We start from the raw sequence: 26,007 nt of genomic DNA, 5'->3' as shown, positions 1-26,007 counted from the left end.
CCCGAACAATACATTAAATAATAAGGTAATATTAAAATCGTGGTTTGTTTTTAAGAGAAACCATTCTGGATCAATTGTGTTCAATTTCGACTGAGACAAATACAAGTTGCAATTTCTTTTTCTAAAGTAAAACTGGTATACTCTGTGGAAAATTGGTGTCTCCTCCAGCTTTAGACCTTCTTTTCATGGTGCATTTTCATGGTGCATTCAAGCCATCTTGAATTTCTCCCATTGATATCAATGTTACCAAACCGAGGCTGGAAGAACAACATAGTCTGGTTCCTATTTGCAAAAGGATTATTAGCATGCATTTTTGTTGTTTGATACTAGGAACAAGACCAAGATGGAGGCAGAATGAAGGTCTATACCATAGCGCAAGGTCCTTGCTATATGGCTATACTATTGATCTAAGTATTAGCAAACAGGTACCAGCATTTCAGAAGCTTCTACAGCAATTCTGATTGGAACTTAAAGTGCACCATAACACAGTATAACAGCTGCATAGACTGGAAACACACAAAGGCAATCCATGTATGGTACCCTCTGCAAAATGAACTACAAAGATACTTCATTTGAAAGGAACAGACTAGTTTTCCTTCTATTCATTGTTTCATCTGTTCTTATCAAATGATCTGGGCCCAATTTCATGGCTCTGCTTACCGTAAGCACAAAATCGGCGCTTACGGAAGCAGGGAATATTGTGCTTATGTCAAGCGTATTTCACGGGATAGCAGCGAATTTTGGGTTCTGCTTACAAGGCTAGCACAGAAATTCGACGCTAGCACGTAAGCGGGGCATCGTGATCGTAAGCGCAGAATTGGATGGTAAAAAAGTAGAGCCATGAAATTGCGCCCCGGTATGTGAAATATCTAGCAAGATAATCAGCAACATTTTAATTTCAAATGTTCTTTGTTTTCCCTGTGACCAGCACAGTACGGATTTTATAACATGTTTAAAAGAACACTTTGTATGTTTTGACCACTCATTAAAATAACACAATTGCATTATTACAAGAGATCCTTAATGTATGAATGTTAGCACCAGCTAGTTGGACATTCAATAGAAATTGAAAAATCTGAAAAAGATCATTGTTAATTTATACTTAAATTCCTGCTACACTTACAATTCAAACATTTTGTCTATGGATTATTGTGTGTGTGGCAAGGGGTTTGTACACACAGTTTGGATGTATCATAATTTTTCTTTGAGATACAGAATTTCAAAGTTATGACAGTAAGATTCAAATAAATAAATATATTTATAAATATATATCATCAAAATGAATAACAATACCATTATAAATGTCCTCCTTCATCTAATAAAAGTAAATGAATACTGAATAAAATGTATCTCCAATTTTAGGTATCATTTATGCTAAGGCAGAAGACATTTTGTAATTTAGTATTTATAGGTCAACAAGTGGTTTTCAAAACATCAATGGTGCAACGAAATTAAAAATAGAATCCTTTAAAATTTCAAATTAAAACAGTTGTAAATCAATATGAAACGGCAATAATAAAAAAAAACTAATGACATTTTCAGTGTAGTTAATAATAAGTTAAAAAATTATTTGATAGAAATTAATTCTTGAAAATAAACTGCTTTCTCTATATTCAGTTGAAAGCCTGCATCGTAATGAAAACAAATCAAAGAAAATTGAAACAAGGATTTGGGGGGGAGTAACTGATTTTTCATGGTTTCCTCAAGGTTTTATCTTTTTACACAGACAATGGGAATCACAAGGCAGGGTCTGAGACTACTCAGAACATCACCCAGATTCTATAAACATAAGAAAATTTCCGCTTCTTTCCTTAAACCTCAATTGTTTCTCTTATCTGCTTTTTTACATGTGGCAAAATACTCCCCTGAAGTTCTTTCATTCTACTCCGATGTTTCATCTTTAAAAAGAAAATGCGTACAGTTAAAACAACTTCCCTGCAAAACACACAATTGCACATTAATCTATTAACCCAACATTATTTAAAATTATTCCTCCAAAAATAAGCCATATGGGTTGCCCATTTTTTCCAAATCGAGACTTAGGCTGTTGCCAAATTAGGCTGGCTCTTTTTAAAGATGTGGTTGTCAAATGCTAATAAGCAGTCAGTGTGCCAGACACATGTTAGACTAGCTATCACTGTTCTTTTTATCGACTTCTTCAATCCTCTTTGTTGATTTGAATTAACTCCAGTTGGCAACAGTCCTAATTTGAGCAGGTCGAAATTAGCATAAAAACAGTTTCATTAGACAAAATTAACTAAAACAGCTGCAAGCAAGGACACTAACTTATTATTCACTCAGTCATCGTTTGAGTTGATGGAAATTATGGGGTTTTATAAACTTCTTGTCAGACTATAATGCCAAGGTGACTACAGGAAGTCTATGATTCATAACACTTGTGCCTTCCGCCATTGACCAAAAAGCAATAATGCACAGAATCACGCTGGGTCTAATAGACTTGCTACAAGTCTACTGAGCTGTGCTGCCCTCTGCCTGGATGAGGATAAGGTATAATGGGGTACATTCAAACCACCATTTTAATAGCGAAGCCAGCCTTGCAATTCAACTTTCTGAAGGCATTGTGTGATATCAATTGACTTTACACAATATGTACATGGACGTACATTGACCTTCCAAATTTTTGAGAAAAACAAAATCGTCCAGAACTCATGTAATCTGTGAACTAATGACTGATGGAAACAATTGACTTCCAATCATAGTCTAACAAAACAGACGAGCAGTGTTCAAAAGACTGACATAATATCCGCACCCTGGCTTTATCACACCAATAGAGGGCGCCTGAAGACACAGCGTTCATTGTTCTTCTCCTTTTGTGCAGGAAGCAGCTACTCAAACTACTGATGACTCGTTCCTCTCCCTTGTAGTGAGTGAGGTTGATAAGTTCAGTGACTGCCAAGATTAAAATCTTGGACTCGGTGTTTCTGCATCTTGAATGCTAACTTTGGTCCATGATTGTGATACAATATAGGCATCTAAATATATATAAAATCTTTGTTTTTAATTCTGGGAGAGGATCTAGGATGGGGGGGGGGGGGGGGTCATTAGCCACTTACTCTAACCCAAACTCATTATTAACAGGTAACTTCCAAGGCCATGACTGCAGTGTGTTGTATTTGACCTTTGAGTGACCTCTCCTATACAGCTGTTTCATGGTCTTCGGATAGCATCAATTGATATCGTTCTCGACCTGTAGATAGAGGGATGGAAAGGGAAGGAATGGAGTCATAATGAGGAGTAAACTTTATCTTGATCAGGGCCCAATTTAATTGAGCTGCGTAAGCATATTGCTTAACAATTGTCTGTTAAGCAGAAATGAGTAGGACACCAGTCACAAACTGTACATGTTTCATTGTAATTTGGCTGGTAACCTTGTTCTGAAGCATAATTTGTTCGCGCTTGGCAGATTTTTTTGGATGGAGCAGCAATTTATGCATTATTTCTGGCACACTCAAATATATGTTCAACTCTTTTTGGGAAGAAAACTCTACACAAGTTTTCTAAATGAACACTTCCATGTTTTGTACCCCAAACTCACTACACATTTTGGACGGCATCCGTGTTTACCCCAGGGTGGTGAAAGGTAAGGAAGTAGGTACTTTATAAAAAGCCAAACTAATCTTTTGTCATTAATTATCTTGGGACTGATGATGCACTTCCAGTACCTCATGTCATTTCTATAACGTCTTCACATTTAAGAGTGTTTCTAGTGTATTTCGACTTTACCTTTACCAGGAATTGGATCTCAAAACAATGTCACCAAAATGTATTATACATTCCAATGGCTTATCGACAGAAATGCATTTCTTTACTATTACCCCTCCCCCACTCCCCTTCCATAACAGTATTTTTTTCTGAGACCAGGCATTTCAGATAGATTCATTATTGGTCTATACACTTTCTTTAAATTGAACTCTTCAAGTTGGTTTGGATAACCAGTAAAAGTTTCATAGCTGCCAACATTGAACATTCTCCTTGGAAATAAATTAGCTTTTAAAAACAAAAGTGTACTTTGAAATCGACTAGTAAGCTATCTTATCAAAACATCAATTAAATCTTCATTAACAAGTTACAACCTAAACCACAAGTAAACGGTTTGCTCAAATTTTGGAACACAGTTTGAAGTTGTTGTGCGAAGTATTCAGTCATTGTTACCAGCAGTACCATGCTTATTGGATTGCCCCACAACTAAACAAAGAGTTTTATCATCGAACACTGATATTCACACTTTTCATTAACTGTTTCTGTCCAATTCGTCATCGCTCAACTTGTCTAATTAAAAAAGTTTCGGACCTTCAAGAGAGTGTTGTTATTGTTATTTTGTGTTCTTATTATTTATGCTTTAATCCAAAATAATGTAATTAAAGCTCCCTGTGAAATGAGGTCCTCACAATACTCCTTCAGGCACCCTTCTATTTTTCTCATAAGCTTTATTCTCAATTACTTGAAATGAGTCTAGTGTCCTGACTGATTTGTGTTAAAGCAGACTGCATACTTGTGGCTAAGGCTGTGTCCATATTGTCAGCTCTAGCCATGGCTATGGCTAACTCATCATAGCGGTTTGCTGGCTGGAGCTGCTCAATCCAGACACAGTCTGTTTCCTACCAGTTACCATCATGAGAGAAAGGGAAAATGTTGTCAGTGCAGGTGACAGGGATGTTTGTGGGGGGGGTGTTTCTGCCAGGGGTGCCAGGAGGAAGGAATTGGTGGTTGGGGATTGTCAGAGGAGGGCTCAAAACTCTCAACATCAGCCAAAAAAGATAAAACCCCAAATCAATCACCACTTTGGATGGATATAATAATGCCATGGATGATTTACATGCATTTGGAGATACACATGGGTTACTGTACGGATGATAAACGTATGTTACCAAACTGGAAACATAACAATGAGCATGGATTTCAACTAAGCGGATCACACTCTAGGATGGCATAATTAAAGCTGTTTAAACAAACTGTCACGAATCAAGCTACAGGCGAGATGATCTTTTATTAAGAAGTCTTCTACCAATAACGGAAATTTTACAAGCTGTTATAATGTTTTTCTAGTTATAGTTTTCCTGACTGGAAATGTCGTAAATTCGAGTAAAGTCAGATGAGGCATGCAACTTTTGCAAACCAAAGGTAGTAAAATCGTTTTGTATGAGATGGAAACTAAAAGGGCAAAGTTCAAAATGCACACGCTTGCCTCTGATGTGAATCTGCGAGGCTGCAATACTAAGGTCAAAATTCACAGTTCGAGGATCATTAACTTCTATGGCTTCATGGAAATCAAAATGACTGTGTCTCAGCAAACAATAAAAACGCTGTTAACACTTGCAAGGGATACTTTTAAGGGCGTCTTTCTTCACATAATAAAGTTTTTTTTTTAAACTGCAAAATTGATTTCAAGATGGACGCCACTTACCCAAAGCGCATGCATGGAATTATATGCCATTATAAATCTCAAAACAAAAGTATTATGACGAGAGCTATATATAGCATGCAGCCAATTGGATCACATTATGAAAAAAGAACAAAATGGAAATATATACAGCCAAACCAACCACCAAACCCAAACCAAACTGACCGCAAAAAATAAAAAAAATAAAATATGGGACACTGAGATTTTTCCACCTGCCTGAGAACCGTTAACCGGTTGCGCGCTGCCTGCCGGCGTTTATACATCCGGGGAAGATGAGGACCGGTCTAGACTCTTACTTTCTAGGTAACTGGCGAGTTCGTGATCGTCTGCCTTGAGTGCCTGGAGGCGTGGAGTGTTACCCTGGTAGTCTGTCTTGGTGAGCGATGCGCCAGCTTCAACGAGCATTGCGCAGATGGTACGGCGCATGTACCAGGCTGCCTTGTGGAGTGCCGTCTGATTCTTCTCAAAGTCTACAGCATCCAGGATGCTCACAGGCGCTGGAGAATGATATCACAATTAAGAATAAATTATTAGTAGAATGAAATTATAAGATTCTCTGCTAGGATAAGTGTGGACCAAGTATTTGTGAAAGTCTTGGATCACAAAGACATAATTTGACAATTCAATCCTAGCCTTTTTAAAGCCTGGGGAAAAAAATCACAGTGTAAACAGGAAATAATATTGATATGAACTCATAAGATTCTCTGCTACAGGTACAGTATAGACCTGCTACAGGCACAGAAGACCAAGTATAGACCTGCTACAGGCAGAGTAGACCAAGTATAGACCTGCTACAGGTACAGTAGACCAAGTATAGACCTGCTACAGGTACAGTAGACCAAGTATAGACCTGCTACAGGCACAGTAGACCAAGTATAGACCTGCTACAGGTACAGTAGACCAAGTATAGACCTGCTACAGGCACAGTAGACCAAGTATAGACCTGCTACAGGTACAGTAGACCAAGTATAGACCTGCTACTGGTACAGTAGACCAAGTATAGACCTGCTACAGGTACAGTAGACCAAGTATAGACCTGCTACAGGCACAGTAGACCAGGTATAGACCTGCTACAGGTACAGTAGACCAAGTATAGACCTGCTACAGGCACAGTAGACCAAGTATGACCTGCTACAGGCACAGTAGACCAAGTATAGACCTGCTACAGGCACAGTAGACCAAGTATAGACCTGCTACAGGCACAGTAAACCAAGTATATACCTGCTACAGGCACAGAAGATCAAGTATAGACCTGCTACAGGCACAGTAGACCAAGTATAGACCTGCTACAGGCACAGTAGACCAAGTATAGACCTGCTACAGGTACAGTAGACCAAGTATAGACCTGCTACAGGCACAGTAGACCAAGTATAGACCTGCTACAGGCACAGTAGACCAAGTATAGACCTGCTACAGGCACAGTAGACCAAGTATAGACCTGCTACAGGTACAGTAGACCAAGTATAGACCTGCTACAGGTACAGTAGACCAAGTATAGACCTGCTACAGGCACAGTAGACCAAGTATAGACCTGCTACAGGTACAGTAGACCAAGTATAGACCTGCTACAGGCACAGTAGACCAAGTATAGACCTGCTACAGACACAGAAGACCAAGTATACATAGACCTGCTACAGGTACAGTAGACCAAGTATAGACCTGCTACAGGTACAGTAGACCAAGTATAGACCTGCTACAGGCACAGTAGACCAAGTATAGACCTGCTACAGGTACAGTAGACCAAGTATAGACCTGCTACAGGCACAGTAGACCAAGTATAGACCTGCTACAGGTACAGTAGACCAAGTATAGACCTGCTACTGGTACAGTAGACCAAGTATAGACCTGCTACAGGTACAGTAGACCAAGTATAGACCTGCTACAGGCACAGTAGACCAGGTATAGACCTGCTACAGGTACAGTAGACCAAGTATAGACCTGCTACAGGCACAGTAGACCAAGTATGACCTGCTACAGGCACAGTAGACCAAGTATAGACCTGCTACAGGCACAGTAGACCAAGTATAGACCTGCTACAGGCACAGTAAACCAAGTATATACCTGCTACAGGCACAGAAGATCAAGTATAGACCTGCTACAGGCACAGTAGACCAAGTATAGACCTGCTACAGGCACAGTAGACCAAGTATAGACCTGCTACAGGTACAGTAGACCAAGTATAGACCTGCTACAGGCACAGTAGACCAAGTATAGACCTGCTACAGGCACAGTAGACCAAGTATAGACCTGCTACAGGCACAGTAGACCAAGTATAGACCTGCTACAGGTACAGTAGACCAAGTATAGACCTGCTACAGGTACAGTAGACCAAGTATAGACCTGCTACAGGCACAGTAGACCAAGTATAGACCTGCTACAGGTACAGTAGACCAAGTATAGACCTGCTACAGGCACAGTAGACCAAGTATAGACCTGCTACAGACACAGAAGACCAAGTATACATAGACCTGCTACAGGTACAGTAGACCAAGTATAGACCTGCTACAGGCACAGTAGACCAAGTATAGACCTGCTACAGGCACAGTAGACCAAGTATAGACCTGCTACAGGCACAGTAGACCAAGTATAGACCTGCTACAGGCACAGTAGACCAAGTATAGACCTGCTACAGGTACAGTAGACCAAGTATAGACCTGCTACAGGCACAGTAGACCAAGTATAGACCTGCTACAGGCACAGTAGACCAAGTATAGACCTGCTACATGCACAGTAGACCAAGTATAGACCTGCTACATGCACAGTAGACCAAGTATAGACCTGCTACATGCACAGAAGACCAAGTATAGACCTGCTACAGGCACAGAAGACCAAGTATAGACCTGCTACAGGCACAGTAGACCAAGTATAGACCTGCAACATGCAGAGTAGACCAAGTATAGACCTGCTACAGGCACAGTAGACCAAGTATAGACCTGCTACAGGTACAGTAGACCAAGTATAGACCTGCTACAGGCACAGTAGACCAAGTATAGACCTGCTACAGGCACAGTAGACCAAATATAGACCTGCTACAGGTACAGTAGACCAAGTATAGACCTGCTACAGGCACAGTAGACCAAGTATAGACCTGCTACAGGCACAGTAGACCAAGTATAGACCTGCTACAGGCACAGTAGACCAAGTATACATAGACCTGCTACAGGCAGAGTAGACCAAGTATAGACCTGCTACAGGCACAGTAGACCAAGTATAGACCTGCTACAGGTACAGTAGACCAAGTATAGACCTGCTACAGGCACAGTAGACCAAGTATAGACCTGCTACAGGCACAGTAGACCAAATATAGACCTGCTACAGGTACAGTAGACCAAGTATAGACCTGCTACAGGCACAGTAGACCAAGTATAGACCTGCTACACGCACAGTAGACCAAGTATAGACCTGCTACATGCACAGTAGACAAAGTATAGACCTGCTACAGGCACAGTAGACCAAGTATAGACCTGCTACAGGCACAGTAGACCAAGTATAGACCTGCTACAGGCACAGTAGACCAAGTATAGACCTGCTACAGGCACAGTAGACCAAGTATAGACCTGCTACAGGCACAGTAGACCAAGTATAGACCTGCTACAGGCACAGCAGACCAGGTATAGACCTGCTACATGCACAGTAGACCAAGTATAGACCTGCTACAGGCACAGTAGACCAAGTATAGACCTGCTACAGGCACAGTAGACCAAGTATAGACCTGCTACAGGCACAGTAGACCAAATATAGACCTGCTACAGGTACAGTAGACCAAGTATAGACCTGCTACAGGCACAGTAGACCAAGTATAGACCTGCTACAGGCACAGTAGACCAAGTATAGACCTGCTACAGGCACAGTAGACCAAGTATACATAGACCTGCTACAGGCAGAGTAGACCAAGTATAGACCTGCTACAGGTACAGTAGACCAAGTATAGACCTGCTACAGGCACAGTAGACCAAGTATAGACCTGCTACAGGCACAGTAGACCAAGTATACATAGACCTGCTACAGGCACAGTAGATCAAGTATAGACCTGCTACAGGCACAGTAGACCAAGTATAGACCTGCTACAGGCACAGTAGACCAAGTATAGACCTGCTACAGGTACAGTAGACCAAGTATAGACCTGCTACAGGCACAGTAGACCAAGTATACATAGACCTGCTACAGGCACAGTAGACCAGGTATAGACCTGCTACAGGTATAGTAGACTAAGTATAGACCAAGTATTTTTGCAAACCTTGGTTCCAAAAGACATCAAGTTCAACCCTAGCATAGTTGTTTTTGAAGGCTGGGGAAAAAAGAAACAATTTCACCGTCTGTCCTAGTACTCACCATTCTCAATAAGGTATTGAACGATATCCTTATGACCGAATCTGGCTGCATGGTGTAAGGCATTCATCCCATGTTGATCTACCGTCATAAGGTACGCCCCTTTCCTGTGTAACTCAGAGAACTTAGCTACATCACCTCGCTTTGATACGTCCATCAGAGCTGTCAAATACAACAATCACCAAAAAATATCAACACAAATAGGAGTTGAGAAAGATTGAGGGATGAATGGCAAGTGACGTACCAAAACTCCATCCCACAAAGAGCTCAGATTGATCTTAACTGCTAAGCAAAGTGGGACGTTACACTGCAAATCACAACTTGTCTTAACTCTCTCAGTGCCTGTCAAGATCGTACATGTGCAATCTATTTTATGTATTCAAAAAGTGTACTTCAAAAAGCTGGGCATTTTAAGTTCACAGCGCAAAACAAATTGTGGACACTAAGAGTCCAGAAAAATCTGAGTGCTTTGTGAAATCAAGCACAGGAACACTCATCAGCAAATAGAAAACTTAAAAAACATTAAAAAAGAGGTTTGGTTTATAAAATTATAAAATAAGGAGTTCATTATGACAGCAACTTACTCTTGTCTAGCGGATTGAGATGTGCTGTGTCAGACACACACAGCGTATCCCTCCTAGGTGGCTGTGGGGAACTGTTGGATACTATCGCCTCACAGCTAAAAACAAACAGACACCTTTGGTAAGTTCCTTCGCAAATTTATTTTATTAATGGCGGTTTATTATGATCATGCATCGCTGCCAAAAGCTGAATTGCATATGATTCACAGTAAAAACAACTTTAGGCGAATAACACTATAACATGTTTCTGAAAATGCGTAAATACAATACACAGAATAACATCAAACATTTAAAAGTTAAACAAACAAGTTTCTTTGGTTGGAGGGGGGATATTTTCATATTATTCATTAAAATTCTTCTACATACAGGCATCTTTGTCATTAAAGAAACAGTGAAGGAACGCACATGTTAGCAGAGATTGTTATTACTGCAGTATTGAAATAATTCAGGGGTAATTGGAGTCAATGCTTACAATAATTTGGAAACAAAGATCCAAATTTGAGAACAGCTGCGTTACCCTGGCACAAATTTACTTGCTCATATTTTTCTTGTCAGAGTGCCAAAAGGCACACCAGAGAGCTTACACACACTAATCGTTGTCGGGACTTCAGTGTCTTTATTTGGCAAACCAACGCTTGAGATAAACAGGGATGCTCAAGTATTCTTGAGAATAATGTGTTATGCACCAGTATTGAATGACCTCATACATGCATTTAAAAATAAAGCACAAATGAAACGACCATGCATCAATCTGGGCCAATCTTCGTAAAGCTCTTCAACACAAAAACTGCTTAGCACACAAAAGTCTTACTTAGCAGAAAAGGTTACTGGCCAAAATGCCATTAGTCTTTTTCAGATTCAATTCAATTCAATTAAATTAATCTCTTTTAGATCTCAAAAAGGGTAATTCAAATACTCGCATATATGGCAGACACTATAAAGGAGTGTACTGTTTGGATCAAGTCTACACAGATTTACCCAAACCTAATAGTTGCTTATAAATGTGCCCGCCATAACTCAAAATGGCTTATAGCATTCTCACCGCCATTATTTAGGTTAGCAATTAACTCTACTGAAAAGCTTTCTGAAATTGGGCCCAGGTGAAGTGGTTTCTGGACAAGCAACTTGGAATCCCATGACCAAATTATGAGGGTACCTGCTGCTTGTCGCTGGCTGGTACTCAATATCAAAGTTAGTGTTCTCCGAAAGGATGCCAATAGCACCTTCAGGTAAGTTGGGCAGTTCGTCTTGGTCTGTACTATCGCTATGGTTATGGTTAAAATAAAAGGGTGAGAGCAAACAAAACCGGAAAAGAAAAGTAAAGTTAGTGCACACTTGTGGTAATGAAGTATTAGAAGTTAAAATGTGAGCACAGCAGACGGTGAATGTTTGTTTCCAAGCCATAAAATGTTAAAAGGGTTTCTGTAAAACAGTTTAGGTATACCCAGTTAAGTGAGTCAAAAAAAAAAATGGATTTCTCCCACCATTCTCACGACTTCTTCAGGGGTCTGAATTTTGCAAAGTTGTTAGGCATAAATATTTGCAAGAGGTGTGATGGTGATCTCACATTGCCCCCCAACAGAGTCTTTCTCAAATGCTAACAAAGACTGTTAAGTTTGAAACATGAGGCAATCTACCATTCTTTAATAATAAATAATAATAATAAGACTTGTAATGCGCACATATCCATCCTGCTGGGTGTTCAAGGCGCAGTAAAACCAAAAACAAAACAAAAACAAAACAAAAACAAAACACAACACAAAGAAAAAACAGACACAACAAAATTAGTCATTGAAAACCTGTGACATAAGATAAGTTTTGAGAAGAGACTTGAATTTTGCAGTACAAAGACAATATCGAAGATTAAGTGGTAGAGAGTTCCAGATGCGTGGGGCGGCTGAAGAAAAAGACCTGTCACCCCATGAGTGTCGAGACTTGGGTTCAATGAGGAGAAGCATAGAACTTGATCGAAGATTCCTTGATGGAGTGTAAACTTGAAGCAGTTCAGAAATATAGTGGGGAGCTTTGCAATTAAGAGCTTTGTGGACAATGAGCATCAGCTTGAAGATGATTCGTTGAGAGATAGGGAGCCAGTGTAGTTGTTTCAGAATGGGGGTGATAGAACAGGATTTTCTAGACAGTGTCACAATGCGGGCAGCAGTATTTTGGAGCCGTTGAAGTCTGGAAATCTGGTTGTTAGGAAGACTGTAGAGAAGAGCATTGCCGTTGTCAAGACGAGAAGTAACAAATGACGAGAAGTAACAAATTGCATTTATACCAAAGCTTATTTTGGCTGGAAGTTTGTTTGTAGTTTTTGTTTATGAAGTTATGGAAGCTATTAAAATGAAATGAGAAATGTTAGTGTAAAGCAACCATTAGAGGGATAGAAAGCCATTATTATAGTTAAGCTGCGTTTAATATGACAATTTTTATTATAACCACCTGAGTAAAAGCACTAAAACTCCTTGGACCATTTGACAGTTCGGGATTCATAACAGATGTTCCCTCTTTATTTCATTTTTGATAACTCGTAGAAAAGTCACATATAAATACTTGAATAAAGCCTCAATTGCAAATATAATTTTCTGCATGGTTAAGATTGCTTATTAGATCCAACCTTCTCCCTAGGGCACCTATAATACTCAAATGCCTTGGGGACAAAGTTGTTCATAAAGTGCATTGTCAGTTACAATAACAATTTGTTTACATCTTGAAGGAGCACTGTCACAGATGATAAAAGCTAGGCCTGTATCGCGAGTTCATCAATCAAATGATAAGGACTAGTCGAGTTATTAAGAACCTTGCAATATCAGATTCCAAGAAACTACCACAGCAATTAGACATGTGTTAACTCTTTCAGTACCCGCTTTTGTTGGTGTTTGAACCTAAAATGCCCAGCTTTTTCGAAATTGTTTGTATCAAAAAAGAAATATATAAACAGATCGTAGATGTAGGACCTTGGCACTGAAAGGGTTAACTCAGACTGTTTTTTTTTTACCATCCAGCAGGGTGGATATGTGCGCATTACAAGTTTTTGTTATTCTTCTTATTCTTATTATTATTAGGTTTAGTAAAATAACAATAATAATATTGGAGAAGTATATAGCCCACATATCCATCAATAAGGCTCTCATCGTAATTGAAATGAGTATACTGTAAAGAGGAGGTGTGGCTGCGAGAAAAATGTTGGCTTTGCAAACCTTTCATACAAAATTGTCTCAATACATTGGTACATACCTCCTTGCCTGGAGCAGTTGAGTGGCACTATGTGTCTGTGGTAACTTGAGGATTGGTGATGGGGTACGATTGGCTGCTCCCAAGACTTCCTGCTGTACCAAGAGGTCAGGCATGGAGCCTGATTTACTCTCTGGGGAGAGGTTTGAGGGTTTGGTTCTCTCGGGGTCCAAGACGTAGAGGTCGTCTGATGAGATATCGGTGATGTAGTGAAGATGTTCCTGGGAGCGATCGATTCTGAAGAAGCGGTCCGCTGTGGTTGCTGTGGTTACAACAAAGTCAACAATATCATTAAATTTGCTTATTTATTTGTTCTTGTAATTCACAGAACGAGGAGATTACTGTGATTGGTCTTAAAATATGTTATGTATATGACCCTTGGCATTATAATAATGCATGGGAATTTTTTTTTCATTTGATTTGAAATGTTTTGGTGATAAAAAATATAATCCATTGTATTAGAGAACTAATAGTTACTTAGCAAATATTCTCTCAGACAAAAACAGAAGTGAGACCATTTTTCTCAAACAGAAATCTACAAAAAAAATATAAATAAAAAAATATTTAAACTGCAAGATAAACTATAACTATAAGTGAGAGAAAAATTTATATGTGGTAGATAAAATAAAAGCAGTACAACAACTCAGGTACATTTTGGCCAATGAACAATTTGTAGAAAGCAACACGTGTGATAGGCTTTTTGCAATTATATGCAAGTGACCCTTAACATTATGCGAATGCAAATCAGTCTGAGCCAATGACACAATGCAGGAAGCAACACATGTGGGACAGGCTACAGGTAAAACTTGTATTGTTCTTAATATATGCAAGTGACCCTTGACATTATGCAAATGCAAATCAGTCTGAGCCAATGACACAATGCAGGAAGCAACACATGTGGGACAGGCTACAGGTAAAACTTGTATTGTTCTTAATATATGCAAGTGACCCTTGACATTATGCAAATGCAAATCAGTCTGAGCCAATGACACAATGCAGGAAGCAACACATGTGGGACAGGCTACAGGTAAAACTTGTATTGTTCTTAATATATGCAAGTGACCCTTGACATTATGCAAATGCAAATCAGTCTGAGCCAATGACACAATGCAGGAAGCAACACATGTGGGACAGGCTACAGGTAAAACTTGTATTGTTCTTAATATATGCAAGTGACCCTTGACATTATGCAAATGCAAATCAGTCTGAGCCAATGACACAATGCAGGAAGCAACACATGTGGGACAGGCTACAGGTAAAACTTGTATTGTTCTTAATATATGCAAGTGACCCTTGACATTATGCAAATGCAAATCAGTCTGAGCCAATGACACAATGCAGGAAGCAACACATGTGGGACAGGCTACAGGTAAAACTTGTATTGTTCTTAATATATGCAAGTGACCCTTGACATTATGCAAATGCAAATCAGTCTGAGCCAATGACACAATAGGAAGCAACACATGTGGGACAGGCTACAGGTAAAACTTGTATTGTTCTTAATATATGCAAGTGACCCTTGACATTATGCAAATGCAAATCAGTCTGAGCCAATGACACAATGCAGGAAGCAACACATGTGGGACAGGCTACAGGTAAAACTTGTATTGTTCTTAATATATGCAAGTGACCCTTGACATTATGCAAATGCAAATCAGTCTGAGCCAATGACACAATGCAGGAAGCAACACATGTGGGACAGGCTACAGGTAAAACTTGTATTGTTCTTAATATATGCAAGTGACCCTTGACATTATGCAAATGCAAATCAGTCTGAGCCAATGACACAATAGGAAGCAACACATGTGGGACAGGCTACAGGTAAAACTTGTATTGTTCTTAATATATGCAAGTGACCCTTGACATTATGCAAATGCATAACAGTCTAAGCCAATGATATACTCACAGTCAAGGAAGCACCATGTAGGGGACAGGCTAGAGGCGGAGCCATTGGCGTTGGAATCTTGAAGGATGTAAACTTCCAGTAGTCGATCTATGTGGGCTCGGATGTGCTCTAAATTACTATCACTGTCTACAACGATGATACCTAGAGGCACAGCTGTAGGTTATTAAAAAAAGAGGTATAGTTCAAATTAGTATAATACGTTTATTCAATGTTGAAGAAATCACCGTAATTCAAAATGAATAATACAAAAAGTTATATATTATAGTGATGCAGAAGCAGGTGACAGACAGACACACCAACCCTTTAAGAAATGAATCGACTGTGAAAAACTATGCTAACCATTTTACTCTGAAGGGAATCCTTTCTTTGGACAGAAATACTTTAATGACACTGTACACACTATTGGTAATTGTCAAAGACTAGTCTTCTCACGTGGTGTATCTCAACATATGCACAAAATAACAAACCTGTGAAAATTTGAGCTCAATTGGTCGCCGAATGTGCGAGATAATAATGAAAGAAAAACCACACTTGTCGCACCATGGTCACACGAAGTTGTGTGCTTTCAGATGCTTGATTTCGAGACCTCAAATTCTAAATCTGAGGTATCAAAATCAAATTCGTGGAAAACTACGTCACTTTAGAGGGAGTTGTTTCTCACAATGTTTTATATACTATCAACCTCTCCACATTACTCATAATCAAGAAAGGTTTTATGCTAATAGTTATTTTGAGTAATTACCAAAAGTGTCCACTGCATCAACAGCTGCAGTGCGTCTGACCAAGTCAGTTTTTATGGTCAGTATTTACAAATCTATGGCCCTACCCTTATTCGAACCCTCTTATTGTCAAGAAATGTATAAATACAAACTTATCTTTGTTCATTTTTTTTATTTGTTGACAATGTTTGGGTTCAGATTCTTTAATTTGTTACCAAAGGAATAAAGAAAGTTGACTCACAAGCTTTCTTGAGTTTTTCCTTGTCATAGTTGAGTCTCTCATAATCATGCATGCTGATACGACTCACTTGAATTCTCAGTCTGTCGTTAGACAACGGTGTACTGTATAAAGAGAATGACAAACAAATTGGAATTTATTATTAAGGGAATCAATGTGTGGTGAAGAGGTTTTCAACTAGTAGTTTAATCCCAACGAGTCCTGGTTCTTGATAATTTTACCGAGACGAAGTCGGGGTAAACTATAAAGAACCAGACCTCGGCGGGTTTAAACCACTAGTTAAAAACCGATTCAACACACTTTGATTCCCATTCATAAATACCTTTTCGGTCAAAAACATCATCACTTTTTGGTCAAAAAGTAAAATAAATGCAAAAATTATAATTGTTAAATGATTCCTTATAAGGGAATGCTGTGCGCGTCGCCCGTATCGCGTGATGTGGCAAAACTGTTTCAGCCGTTGCTCTCGACCAATAGGAATGAAGAAACTGTCTTATAAGAACAGGTGCATGGTCACGTGTCACGCCCATGAATTAACACTTTTTACTGGTTATAAACAAAGGTTTAAACACACCCATGTGACGCGCTCTCCACCAATAGGAATAGCGAAACTGTCCGAGGTATTTATGAATGTTGTTTTACCCTCACACAAATGCATCAAAAACATTCTTTACACAGAGATTTCTGAGTCCTGTAGAAAACATTTGACAGGTTACTTTGGTGGCATTGCAAAAGGTGGTCGCATTTTTGAGACATTGCAAAAAGAAACACACGGAGCGGTTATGTCAATGCAGGAAGAATACTCAGTAATTAGAATACACAATCTGAGAAATATTTTTAACATTAACATTTCTCAAATTAAAATTTTGGGGGATAATAGCTGCAGTGATTCTCAAAACGCTTTACACTACTACTAACCAAGTAATTTGTTATTGCCATTAATGTTAAAAGTGATTACCAACCGTATACCTTCCCTTTAACTATTCTTCTCTTTTCATCCCTTTGCTATAATTTAATAGGGGGATGTCAACATTTGTAATAATAATCAACCATTTTTATAAAGGCATATCACTTTGAGGTCTCTATGCGCTGTCAGTATTTTCCTACATAGAAAATATGTACTTCATATGTGTTGAAGTATGAGACTGATTCTTTAACAAAGCAACATGGTTTAAAAGGTACTGTAGCACAACATGCAGCCAATCAGCCAAGTGACTGAAGCTTGGCAGGACTCACTCTGTATTGATTGGCATTGAGCCTCGTCTCTTTGGTTTCAGCACAATATTTGCCTGGTTCCGCACATTGACCGTGATTATACTTGGTGCTAGACGGCACGGCTCCCCATCTACTTGTACAGGGATCATTGCATTGGTGATGACTTTGGCCTCTCTACACTGGCAGATTCGCTCTCCGTGTCCTCCGACATACAGCGCCGCCTGCATTAAGAGCACAACAGGATTTAGTAATTATTAGTTAAATGAGAGTTGCGGTAGTACCATGTGTAAATCTCTTTTGAGTTATGGTGGACCTGAAAAGAACCAGTGGTTGACAACTCAACGTTTTGATCAGTATGTCTTCAGGATTTAGTTAGGGTGTGGTAAGCTGACTGTCACTGGTGGACCTGAAAAAAACCAGTGGTTGACATCTCAACGTTTTGATCAGTATGTCTTCAGGATTTAGTTAGGGTGTGGTAAGCTGACTGTCACTGGTGGACCTGAAAAGAACCAGTGGTTGACATCTCAACGTTTTGATCAGTATGTCTTCAGGATTTAGTTAGGGTGTGGTAAGCTGACTGTCACTGGTGGACCTGAAAAGAACCAGTGGTTGACATCTCAACGTTTTGATCAGTATGCCCTAATCGTCTTCAGGTTTTAGCTAGGGTGTGGTATTCTGACTGTCATTTAAAGAAATAAATGATATTCTGACTTACAATTTGTGATGGAGTGAAGCCTATAACTTCAAAGAAACCATCGTCATGCCTCTGCTGCTCAAATGTATGTACACTTGGATTCCCCCAAGGTGTGGTCCCGCCTCCATATCTACAAAGTCAAATCACAATAAAGTCAGTTAGGTCAGTGTTTTAGACAGATTGTGAGACATCAAACCTACAATGGGAGACTTTTGAGATGCTGGAGCAGCAGACATAATGGTCTTTTCTGTGGTTTTGAGTGCGCACACATGCTCAGTATTGCGCGCGTAGGTTTGAGAACAAGCACTACTGGCGAGAACTGTGAAAAAGGACCGTCTAAAACATCTCCCATTAGTATGCTCTAGTCGTAGATTGGTTTCCCCAGTATGTCACTCCTCATCAGGGTTCAAATTTGGGGGACAAAATTCACAAGACTTCAGGGCTCAGAGCTCAACACTTTTGCTGGACCAGAACACTTTACACAAAACTCGAACCAAAATGAGAAAAAAATATCTACTGTACACAGACTCATGATTTAACTTTTTTTTTTAAATATGCATGGGTACAACTTTCATAAATACTGACCAGAATAGAAAGATATTTGTCCGACTCGAAATCAACATTTGAACATTTTACGGCTAGATGGCTCAGTTGGTGAAGTCACAGGCTCTAATCAATTCTTATTACTTCAACCAAACCTAATGACAGTAGTTTTTCTCCAACTTCAAAAAGTCTCTTACTTTGGTATATTGAGGAATACTATACAGTGAAGTTTGAGTTCCTGTATTCTGCTTGTGTAGTCTACACCATCACACTCTAAGGTGATCTGTTTTGTCAGATCTTTGGACGTCCGTTTCAGGAGATCAGTGCCTCCTGCTCTTGCGTAGTACATTCTGTTGCGGAATCGGCTGTTAAACTTCTCTGGATTAGCCTCTGAGAAAAGTCAACATAGGAATAGTACATTTTATTCGTTCATTTCATACAGAATTTCACAGTAAGGGTATAAAAGAACAATGAATCCTTACAGAGACAGCAGTAAAAAAAAAAAAAAGGTAACACACCCATTTTGTCTGCAATTCTTAGAACAATTAGAAATTAAATAATTTATCACAACCAGTCCATTTCCTCAAAAAAAGATAAAGGAATTCCCCTTACCTCAAACAAACAAAAACTAGACAAATTAATCCAATCAAACTCACATTATATTCATCAAAGATTACACTAATCACAGAAACTGTTCTCAGAGACCTCTAGGCCAAGTTACTCATTTGCCAAATTAATTATTCATTTCCTAACTATATGAGTTTGACATGGCAAAAGTGTGAAATTAAGCGCAGGCCTTACTTCTTCAAATTTCACAGAATCTCTTACCCCTTGATTCGTGGAAATCCAAGACAGTTCTTGCATCTGCTCCAAGGCTAAAGTAATTATTGAATACATCGAGTGGTCCACTATTATCTGCTTCTCTGTCCTCTTTGGTAAGTTCAACGTCAGGGTTTTTGTCCACAGTCAAATTCCATCTGTAATACAAGAAAAGTATGCTCGAAACGTAAACGAAAATTCTATGAGTATTGGCTGTGTTTTATAGAAAATTCTTTTGGTAAGGTTACTTTTTGGTGTTAACAAGGTATCATACGTCTTTTTTTGAAAAAGTAGGAATATTTGATGAGACTTGTGCACAAAAAGAAACGACCAAACCTTACTAAAGAAAGATCAGGAAGAAAAAATTCTTTTAAAGCAAAGTAAACCTTTGGTTTTTGGAATGAGTCAATTGTTTTATAAAAATGTAGATAAATATAAAAAAATTCTTTCAAAAGGTTTAAGTGTTTCTGAGATATTGCAAACAATCTAGAACAAAATATAATAGATGTTAAATTTGCATCGGGGATACAGAATTGTTTTTGTTGTTTGTTTTACCCGTACACCGATGTGTGTTAGCACTGTATACTCAATACTTTCCCCGAGTCCTGTAAACAAATATCACAGGCATATTTACTCGGGTGGGATTCGAACCCACGATCCTTGCAATTCTAGAGCAGCGAGATTGCCTGGTATTTTTTTACGGGACTCGGGAAAGTACTGACTATACAGTGTTTACACACATCGGTGTATGGGTAAAATATAAATAAATAAATAATATTCTCTTCCCCGATGCACATTTAACATCTATTATATCGTTGCAGTACCCGCTACCAAAACATAGGATTTGCACTGCTTCTAGCTACCGGGCAATGTCGGTAGTCTAGTTAACCCTTTCAATACTCGACCGCGCAGTGCAAGCGCTTCCTTACCATTGTCGAGAAAACTCGACTGTGCGTTGTGTTGTTGCTCCGTCCCAATGTCGAGAAAACTCGACAGAAAAAAGCCTTGCCTTTGAGAGATTGTATTTATTTTGTTTGGCGCCCTCTGTTGTTAGGTTTTATATAGACGGGTTGCTTGTTTACCAAGCATTGCAATGGTATGTATTGTATAGGGGGTCGCCATTATGATTTTCCGAGAAAAGTACGTTTGAAGATTCCACCCTTCGGTTTTTTATGGACAAAAATCACCATCATGTCTCCTCATTGCACGAAGGTTTTGGCTGATATGTTTGCCTATAGTGACTCTATAAAAAGACTTGGGAAGTTCTGAGAGAGAATCTAGTGAACATTTGGCAGCCAATCGTGGTATTTCGTCGCCAGACATGCAGTCAGATGATGACAAAACCGGACTATATAACAACGGTAGCTAACTGGACCGAGCACGTCACCCGTTCAACGCCGTGGGCTTGGGAGTGCATGGCGGGCGGGCCCCGACCGACGCGTGCTGGTCGAAGTGACCGTGGTGGCTGAACACTTTCAAAACAGATAAAAATTTTCAGCAAAATAGGTTCCGATTTTGGAACAAATGGAAATAGAAGCTTATAATAAAAACGATTATATTTTCTGAGTAGTTTTTACAAACTTTTTTTGAGGAAAATTAGGTTGAAAATCTTGTCGTTTTTCGTGAGACAGAAATCCTGAATAAAAATAGAAGTAATTCGTTTTAGCCAGAAATCTTGCAAACAAAATTAAGATAATAAATATACAAATTTGACATCGTAGGAATATTTCATATGCTACAAATTGCATGCACAATGTTTTTCCAAAAAATATTGTCTTCCCACAGAAATTCAAGATTGAAAATTGCGTTATATATTTTTTAGTGTGAAAAAATACGGTACACAGCATTGTGACCTTTGTCAACAATGCGGTATCCGGTTCGGCGCTTGCAATAAACAATGTGGTATTGAAAGGGTTAACAAGACACTGCTCTAGAATTGCGAGGGTCGTGGGTTCGAATCCCACCCGAGTAAATATGCCTGTGATATTCCACAGGACTCGGGGAAAGTACTGAGTATACAGTGCTAAGATGTACACATCGGTGTATGGGTAAAACACTTTTATTTTTATTTTAAATAACCTAGAACAGTTAAGTCCTGTGCAGAAAGAAATTATGAAGGGAACCGTTTATCAGAATTGTATACATTATCAATAGCTGAATTGCTTCTTGATAAGTTTTTATGATAATAATTTTTGGAGTAATTGCCAAAGGCATTATTCCCCCCCTTTAAATGGAGGAAAAAGAGCACATTGTAAAGTGGTATGTGGTAGAATGTTACATCACCTGTCTAGCTGTGTGACAGGCCCTTCTTCTACTTGTGTAAGTATCTTGGATATTGGTTCATCAGTGTAGCCCTGTCAGGAATAAATGGGTAACATGAGATTTAAAAGCACAATCTGCCAATATTCAAGGCTTTCATTCAAAACTAAAATTGAGTTATTGCCAGGATCCCGACATTGTCGCCATTCATCAGCAATGTACAAACAATTTTTTATGTTACATGTATTTTGGCATCTGCAAAAGTTTATGTATGTTTTTCATTTTGAAACAGCACCATATGTCAAAATTCGTTCACAGAAAAACATCTTTAACAAAACTTTTATCAGCAAAAAAACAAGGCATGCAACTTCAAATGTTTTTAAACAAATGCTCATCATTAAGACATACATCTTACTTCTATCTCTAGGACCCAGGACAGTAAAATTACAAACAATATAACGTAAATAACTTACCCTTCCCCAGTTCGTTGTTCTAGCAAGGTCATTACCAGTTCCGAGAGGTAGAACAGACACCGGAGGAAACGGCTTGAATTTTAATTTGTCAATTTCAGAAAGAATCCAGCCCACTGTTCCGTCACCTCCACATGCCAAAATCCGTAGATTAGGAACCTTCCTAAAAATCTCCAGGCTGAATGAGAAAAGAAGAGAGAAAAGTGAAGAAGAAGATTTATAACTTTTACAACAAATACAACTTTTTGTTCTTAACAAATTTTGCAGCCTTTCTTTAAGGACCCCTACATGTTTGTGGAAACAAGTTATTTGCATTTTTTTTTTAATGCAGGTTTGTATTTGTTTTCTGTTTTGGTTCATTTTATTCCATTGTTTAAACTCCTGATGCTGTGTATGTGTTTTGCCATGCTGTATTTTATCAGCATGATTCCAATCAATCAATAAACTGTGGCAGAAGCTGGTTTGGATGATACAAAAATTTGTAATTTGTCTTCTACAGTTTCAGGTTTGATAAATAAAAAAACATAGTTATCTGGAGTAACCAAGTTAAGTATGGCCCCCCCCCCAAACTTCCAACCTCCTGGATATGCCATCAAAGAACCCTTTTGGGAAGAAGTTTTCATTCTAGAGCAGATGTCTTACCAACTGGACCACAGATTCAAAAGGAATTTAAACTGCCACAAGATCTGCTCTATAATGGCAAAGGGTTAGAATAATAATAACAAAACAAATTCTTATATAGCGAATTTCACAATAACCGTATCAGTGCGCTTTACGTTAGTGCCCTGGTCATAGGGCCAATAACATCCCTGTAATATTTCTCAGCTCCCTGAGGAGTATACAGCCCTGAGCTGCCTGTATACACAATATCAACCTGTACCCTCGCAGGTACCAATTTATACCCCTGGGTGAAGAGAAGCAATTATAGTAAAGTATCTTGCTCAATGACACAAGTGTCATGACCAGGATTCGAACCACACTCCGGTGAATCAGCACCAGAACTTGAATTCGATGCTCTTAACCACTCGGCCATCTCAGAATCCCACCAGAGTAATACATGTACGCCTATGGAATTTTTTTCAGAGGATTCAGGAAGGTACCGAGTCTACAGTGCTTTACACCCGACAGTGTACGGATAAACTCCTCACCCTTCTTTTGGTCCACCTTGTGACAAGTCAAACACCTGTCTTGGGTTCAGTAGCCATTGGAACTTGGACATCAACTTTGCCCCCTGAGTGAAAAAAAAAGAAGAGGAAGACATTCAGCTGAAGGAATGTTTTATTGTGGTGGTAAATATTAATTGTATTATGTTTTATTCCAAACTGGAACAAACCCCATAACCCTGGGGATGGTAACAATATTTTAAGAATAAATTACAGTTCATTAGTAATCGTAATAATAATAATAATAACAATGGTTTCTTATATAGGACACATATCCATCACTCAGTGAGGCTCAGGGCGCTTTAACATACAGAATTTTCCTGCAAGGTATTTTGGACTACGTTTGAATTATGAGACCTAATCCGTTTACATAGCACCGTGTGATGGTTTAAACGGTGCTTTGGCACAATATGCCGCCAATCCAGCCAGGAACACTGCGCCGAAACCCTTCTCTTTTCAATGGTGCACTGGGTTCTTTTGCGAGCGTTACTCAACACACATGACCAACGGCTTTACGTCCGATCCGAAGGACAAAGCATCGAGTGTCTTGCTTAAGGACACAGGTGTCACAACTCGGACTAGAACCCACACACTGCTGATCAGAAACGCCAGAGTTTGAATCCGATGCTCTTAACCGCTAGGCCATGATACGCCACGAAAATGAAACAACAAAAAGACTGCTCCTCTTACCTGATTCCCGCCACTCTTTGGATTGATGAAGACAAGGACCGGTTTCATCATCGGTGATGGAATAGGCTTGATGATGAAAGGCCTCATCTTTCCTTCCTCCTTTTTGGTAATTGACTTCCGTTTGAAGGATGGTCTTTTCTTCTTCCTCTGGGATGACTTGAAGGATCCCTGAAAGTGAATAAAACCATAAAGTGAAACAGGTAAAAAGGACCAACATTGGAACCTTGAGGTAACAGGATCACTAAACGTAAGTATAACCATAGTAATATAAGCAATGCAAGTACAAAAGGACTAAGAATGGAACCTTGAGGTTACACGTCATAGCTTTGTCTACAACCAAATTCCCATACCCAAACCTTAGATATTGACAAACTAGGGAGGCTGCAAAAATAAGGTTAGATGGCTCAGTTGATTGAGTGCCAACATGTTTATCTGGAAGTGCAGGTTCAAGTCCCACATTAGTAAGTTTTTCTTAGCTCAACCCACAATTAAGACGCTATTTGAAAATTGAGACCAAACAAAATGGGAGACTTTTAGACGGTCATTTTTTTCTTAGTTCTTGCCAGTAGTGTGCAAGCTCAGAGCCTGGCCCATAATACTGAGCATGTGCGCGCACACCCAGAGTCGCAAAAAAAGACTGCTATGTCTGCTGCCACCAGCACCTCAAAAGTCCTCACAGCAAGGACTATTCATAAAAGAGATTACTACAAAGTGTAAAGAACGATATAGAGGTAAATCCACCATTTTACATACCTGTATTCTCTGTTTTGGAAGTCTTATAATCCAAGATGGAGGGATGATAATACCAGCATGTATCCCTAATGAACAAGGTTCTTCAATCTGTTGCATCATAAAGCACGCTACTTTGTTGTGATACTAAAGTACAAAAATAAAGCAACAATGTTTTTTTAACAAGAAGGTACATTGTATAATAACTGTAGAGACACAATTTTCGAAAGTGTAATTGTTTTTTTCCCACTAGATCTCTTATGATAAATGCCTGAACATCTCTAAAATTTGATATAATCTACGGTTAAGTTTAACTGGTAAAAACAGAATTCAATTAGTGTAATATTTACTTGAAGGACAAAGAACATTTTGCCCACATGAGTATTGACCCCTTGCACGCACGTCACGCACGCACGCCACCTAGTGTTGGAAAGTCTCCTATTGGGTTTTACAGAGTTCTCAGGTTGGATTCGAACCCAAGACCTTTACCACTAGATCACCGAGCATATCCGGTGATGTTAGACAAAGTTTGAAACCTTTAATAAGAGTTTCAGAATAATTCAACCTGCAATACGTTACAATTCCAGAGCTGCCAAAATTTGCATCTTGCAGTCCGAGAGATTTTGTACAACAATCTGGGAGACATTTAACATAATGGGGACAAGGTCTCCATAATCACGAAGAGTTTGTTTTCTTCAGAATCAGGGAATCCAATCTTTTATTGACTTCAGCAGCATTTAGCACAAAAGCCTGGGATGTTATTCTCGAAAAAGCCAATCCACTTTATCTGAGTGCAGCGCTGTTTAATTAGAACATTTCTACAGGGTCCCAAAAGCTAAGTCTATATTTGCAACAGTCTCTCGGTTAAAAATAGACTGCTTGGCACACATATCTGTTTACGATGTCTTTCAGGAAAGTCAGATACGCATCTGAGAAGCTACGAAACCTAAGAATCTAGGCATGTTCCTCTCAATGCCTGTACAAACCATCCTTGGT

At 39.1% G+C, this 26,007-nt stretch overlaps 1 protein-coding gene across 6 annotated transcripts in view; it reads right to left on the bottom strand.

Moving 5' to 3' along the window:
- Positions 1 to 700: 700 nt before the first annotated feature.
- The window catches only part of LOC117291819 (diacylglycerol kinase zeta-like), a 66,018-nt gene continuing 40,711 nt past the window's right edge, over positions 701 to 26,007 (bottom strand). For 3 of the 6 annotated variants that reach the window (XM_033773745.1, XM_033773740.1, XM_033773743.1), the window contains 17 exons: positions 25,036 to 25,158; positions 24,283 to 24,450; positions 23,578 to 23,660; positions 22,433 to 22,607; positions 21,984 to 22,054; positions 19,710 to 19,858; positions 19,079 to 19,271; positions 18,360 to 18,468; positions 17,666 to 17,865; positions 16,433 to 16,533; positions 15,473 to 15,625; positions 13,570 to 13,828; positions 11,489 to 11,596; positions 10,336 to 10,430; positions 9,755 to 9,913; positions 5,719 to 5,919; positions 701 to 3,208 (listed from right to left, as the gene is read on the bottom strand). In XM_033773745.1, the coding sequence (XP_033629636.1) occupies positions 3,156 to 3,208; positions 5,719 to 5,919; positions 9,755 to 9,913; positions 10,336 to 10,430; positions 11,489 to 11,596; positions 13,570 to 13,828; positions 15,473 to 15,625; positions 16,433 to 16,533; positions 17,666 to 17,865; positions 18,360 to 18,468; positions 19,079 to 19,271; positions 19,710 to 19,858; positions 21,984 to 22,054; positions 22,433 to 22,607; positions 23,578 to 23,660; positions 24,283 to 24,450; positions 25,036 to 25,158 (2,400 nt within the window). In that variant the 3' untranslated portion in view covers positions 701 to 3,155. Of the gene's footprint in view, positions 3,209 to 5,634; positions 5,920 to 9,754; positions 9,914 to 10,335; positions 10,431 to 11,488; positions 11,597 to 13,569; positions 13,829 to 15,472; positions 15,626 to 16,432; positions 16,534 to 17,665; positions 17,866 to 18,359; positions 18,469 to 19,078; positions 19,272 to 19,709; positions 19,859 to 21,983; positions 22,055 to 22,432; positions 22,608 to 23,577; positions 23,661 to 24,282; positions 24,451 to 25,035; positions 25,159 to 26,007 lie in introns of all 6 variants that reach the window. The other 3 variants (XM_033773741.1, XM_033773742.1, XM_033773744.1) reach the window with 3 other exon arrangements.

Source organism: Asterias rubens, chromosome 6, assembly GCF_902459465.1.
Source record: "Asterias rubens chromosome 6, eAstRub1.3, whole genome shotgun sequence".
Classification (NCBI taxonomy): Eukaryota; Metazoa; Echinodermata; class Asteroidea; order Forcipulatida; family Asteriidae; genus Asterias; species Asterias rubens.
This window is presented reverse-complemented; position numbering and strand designations above follow the sequence as displayed.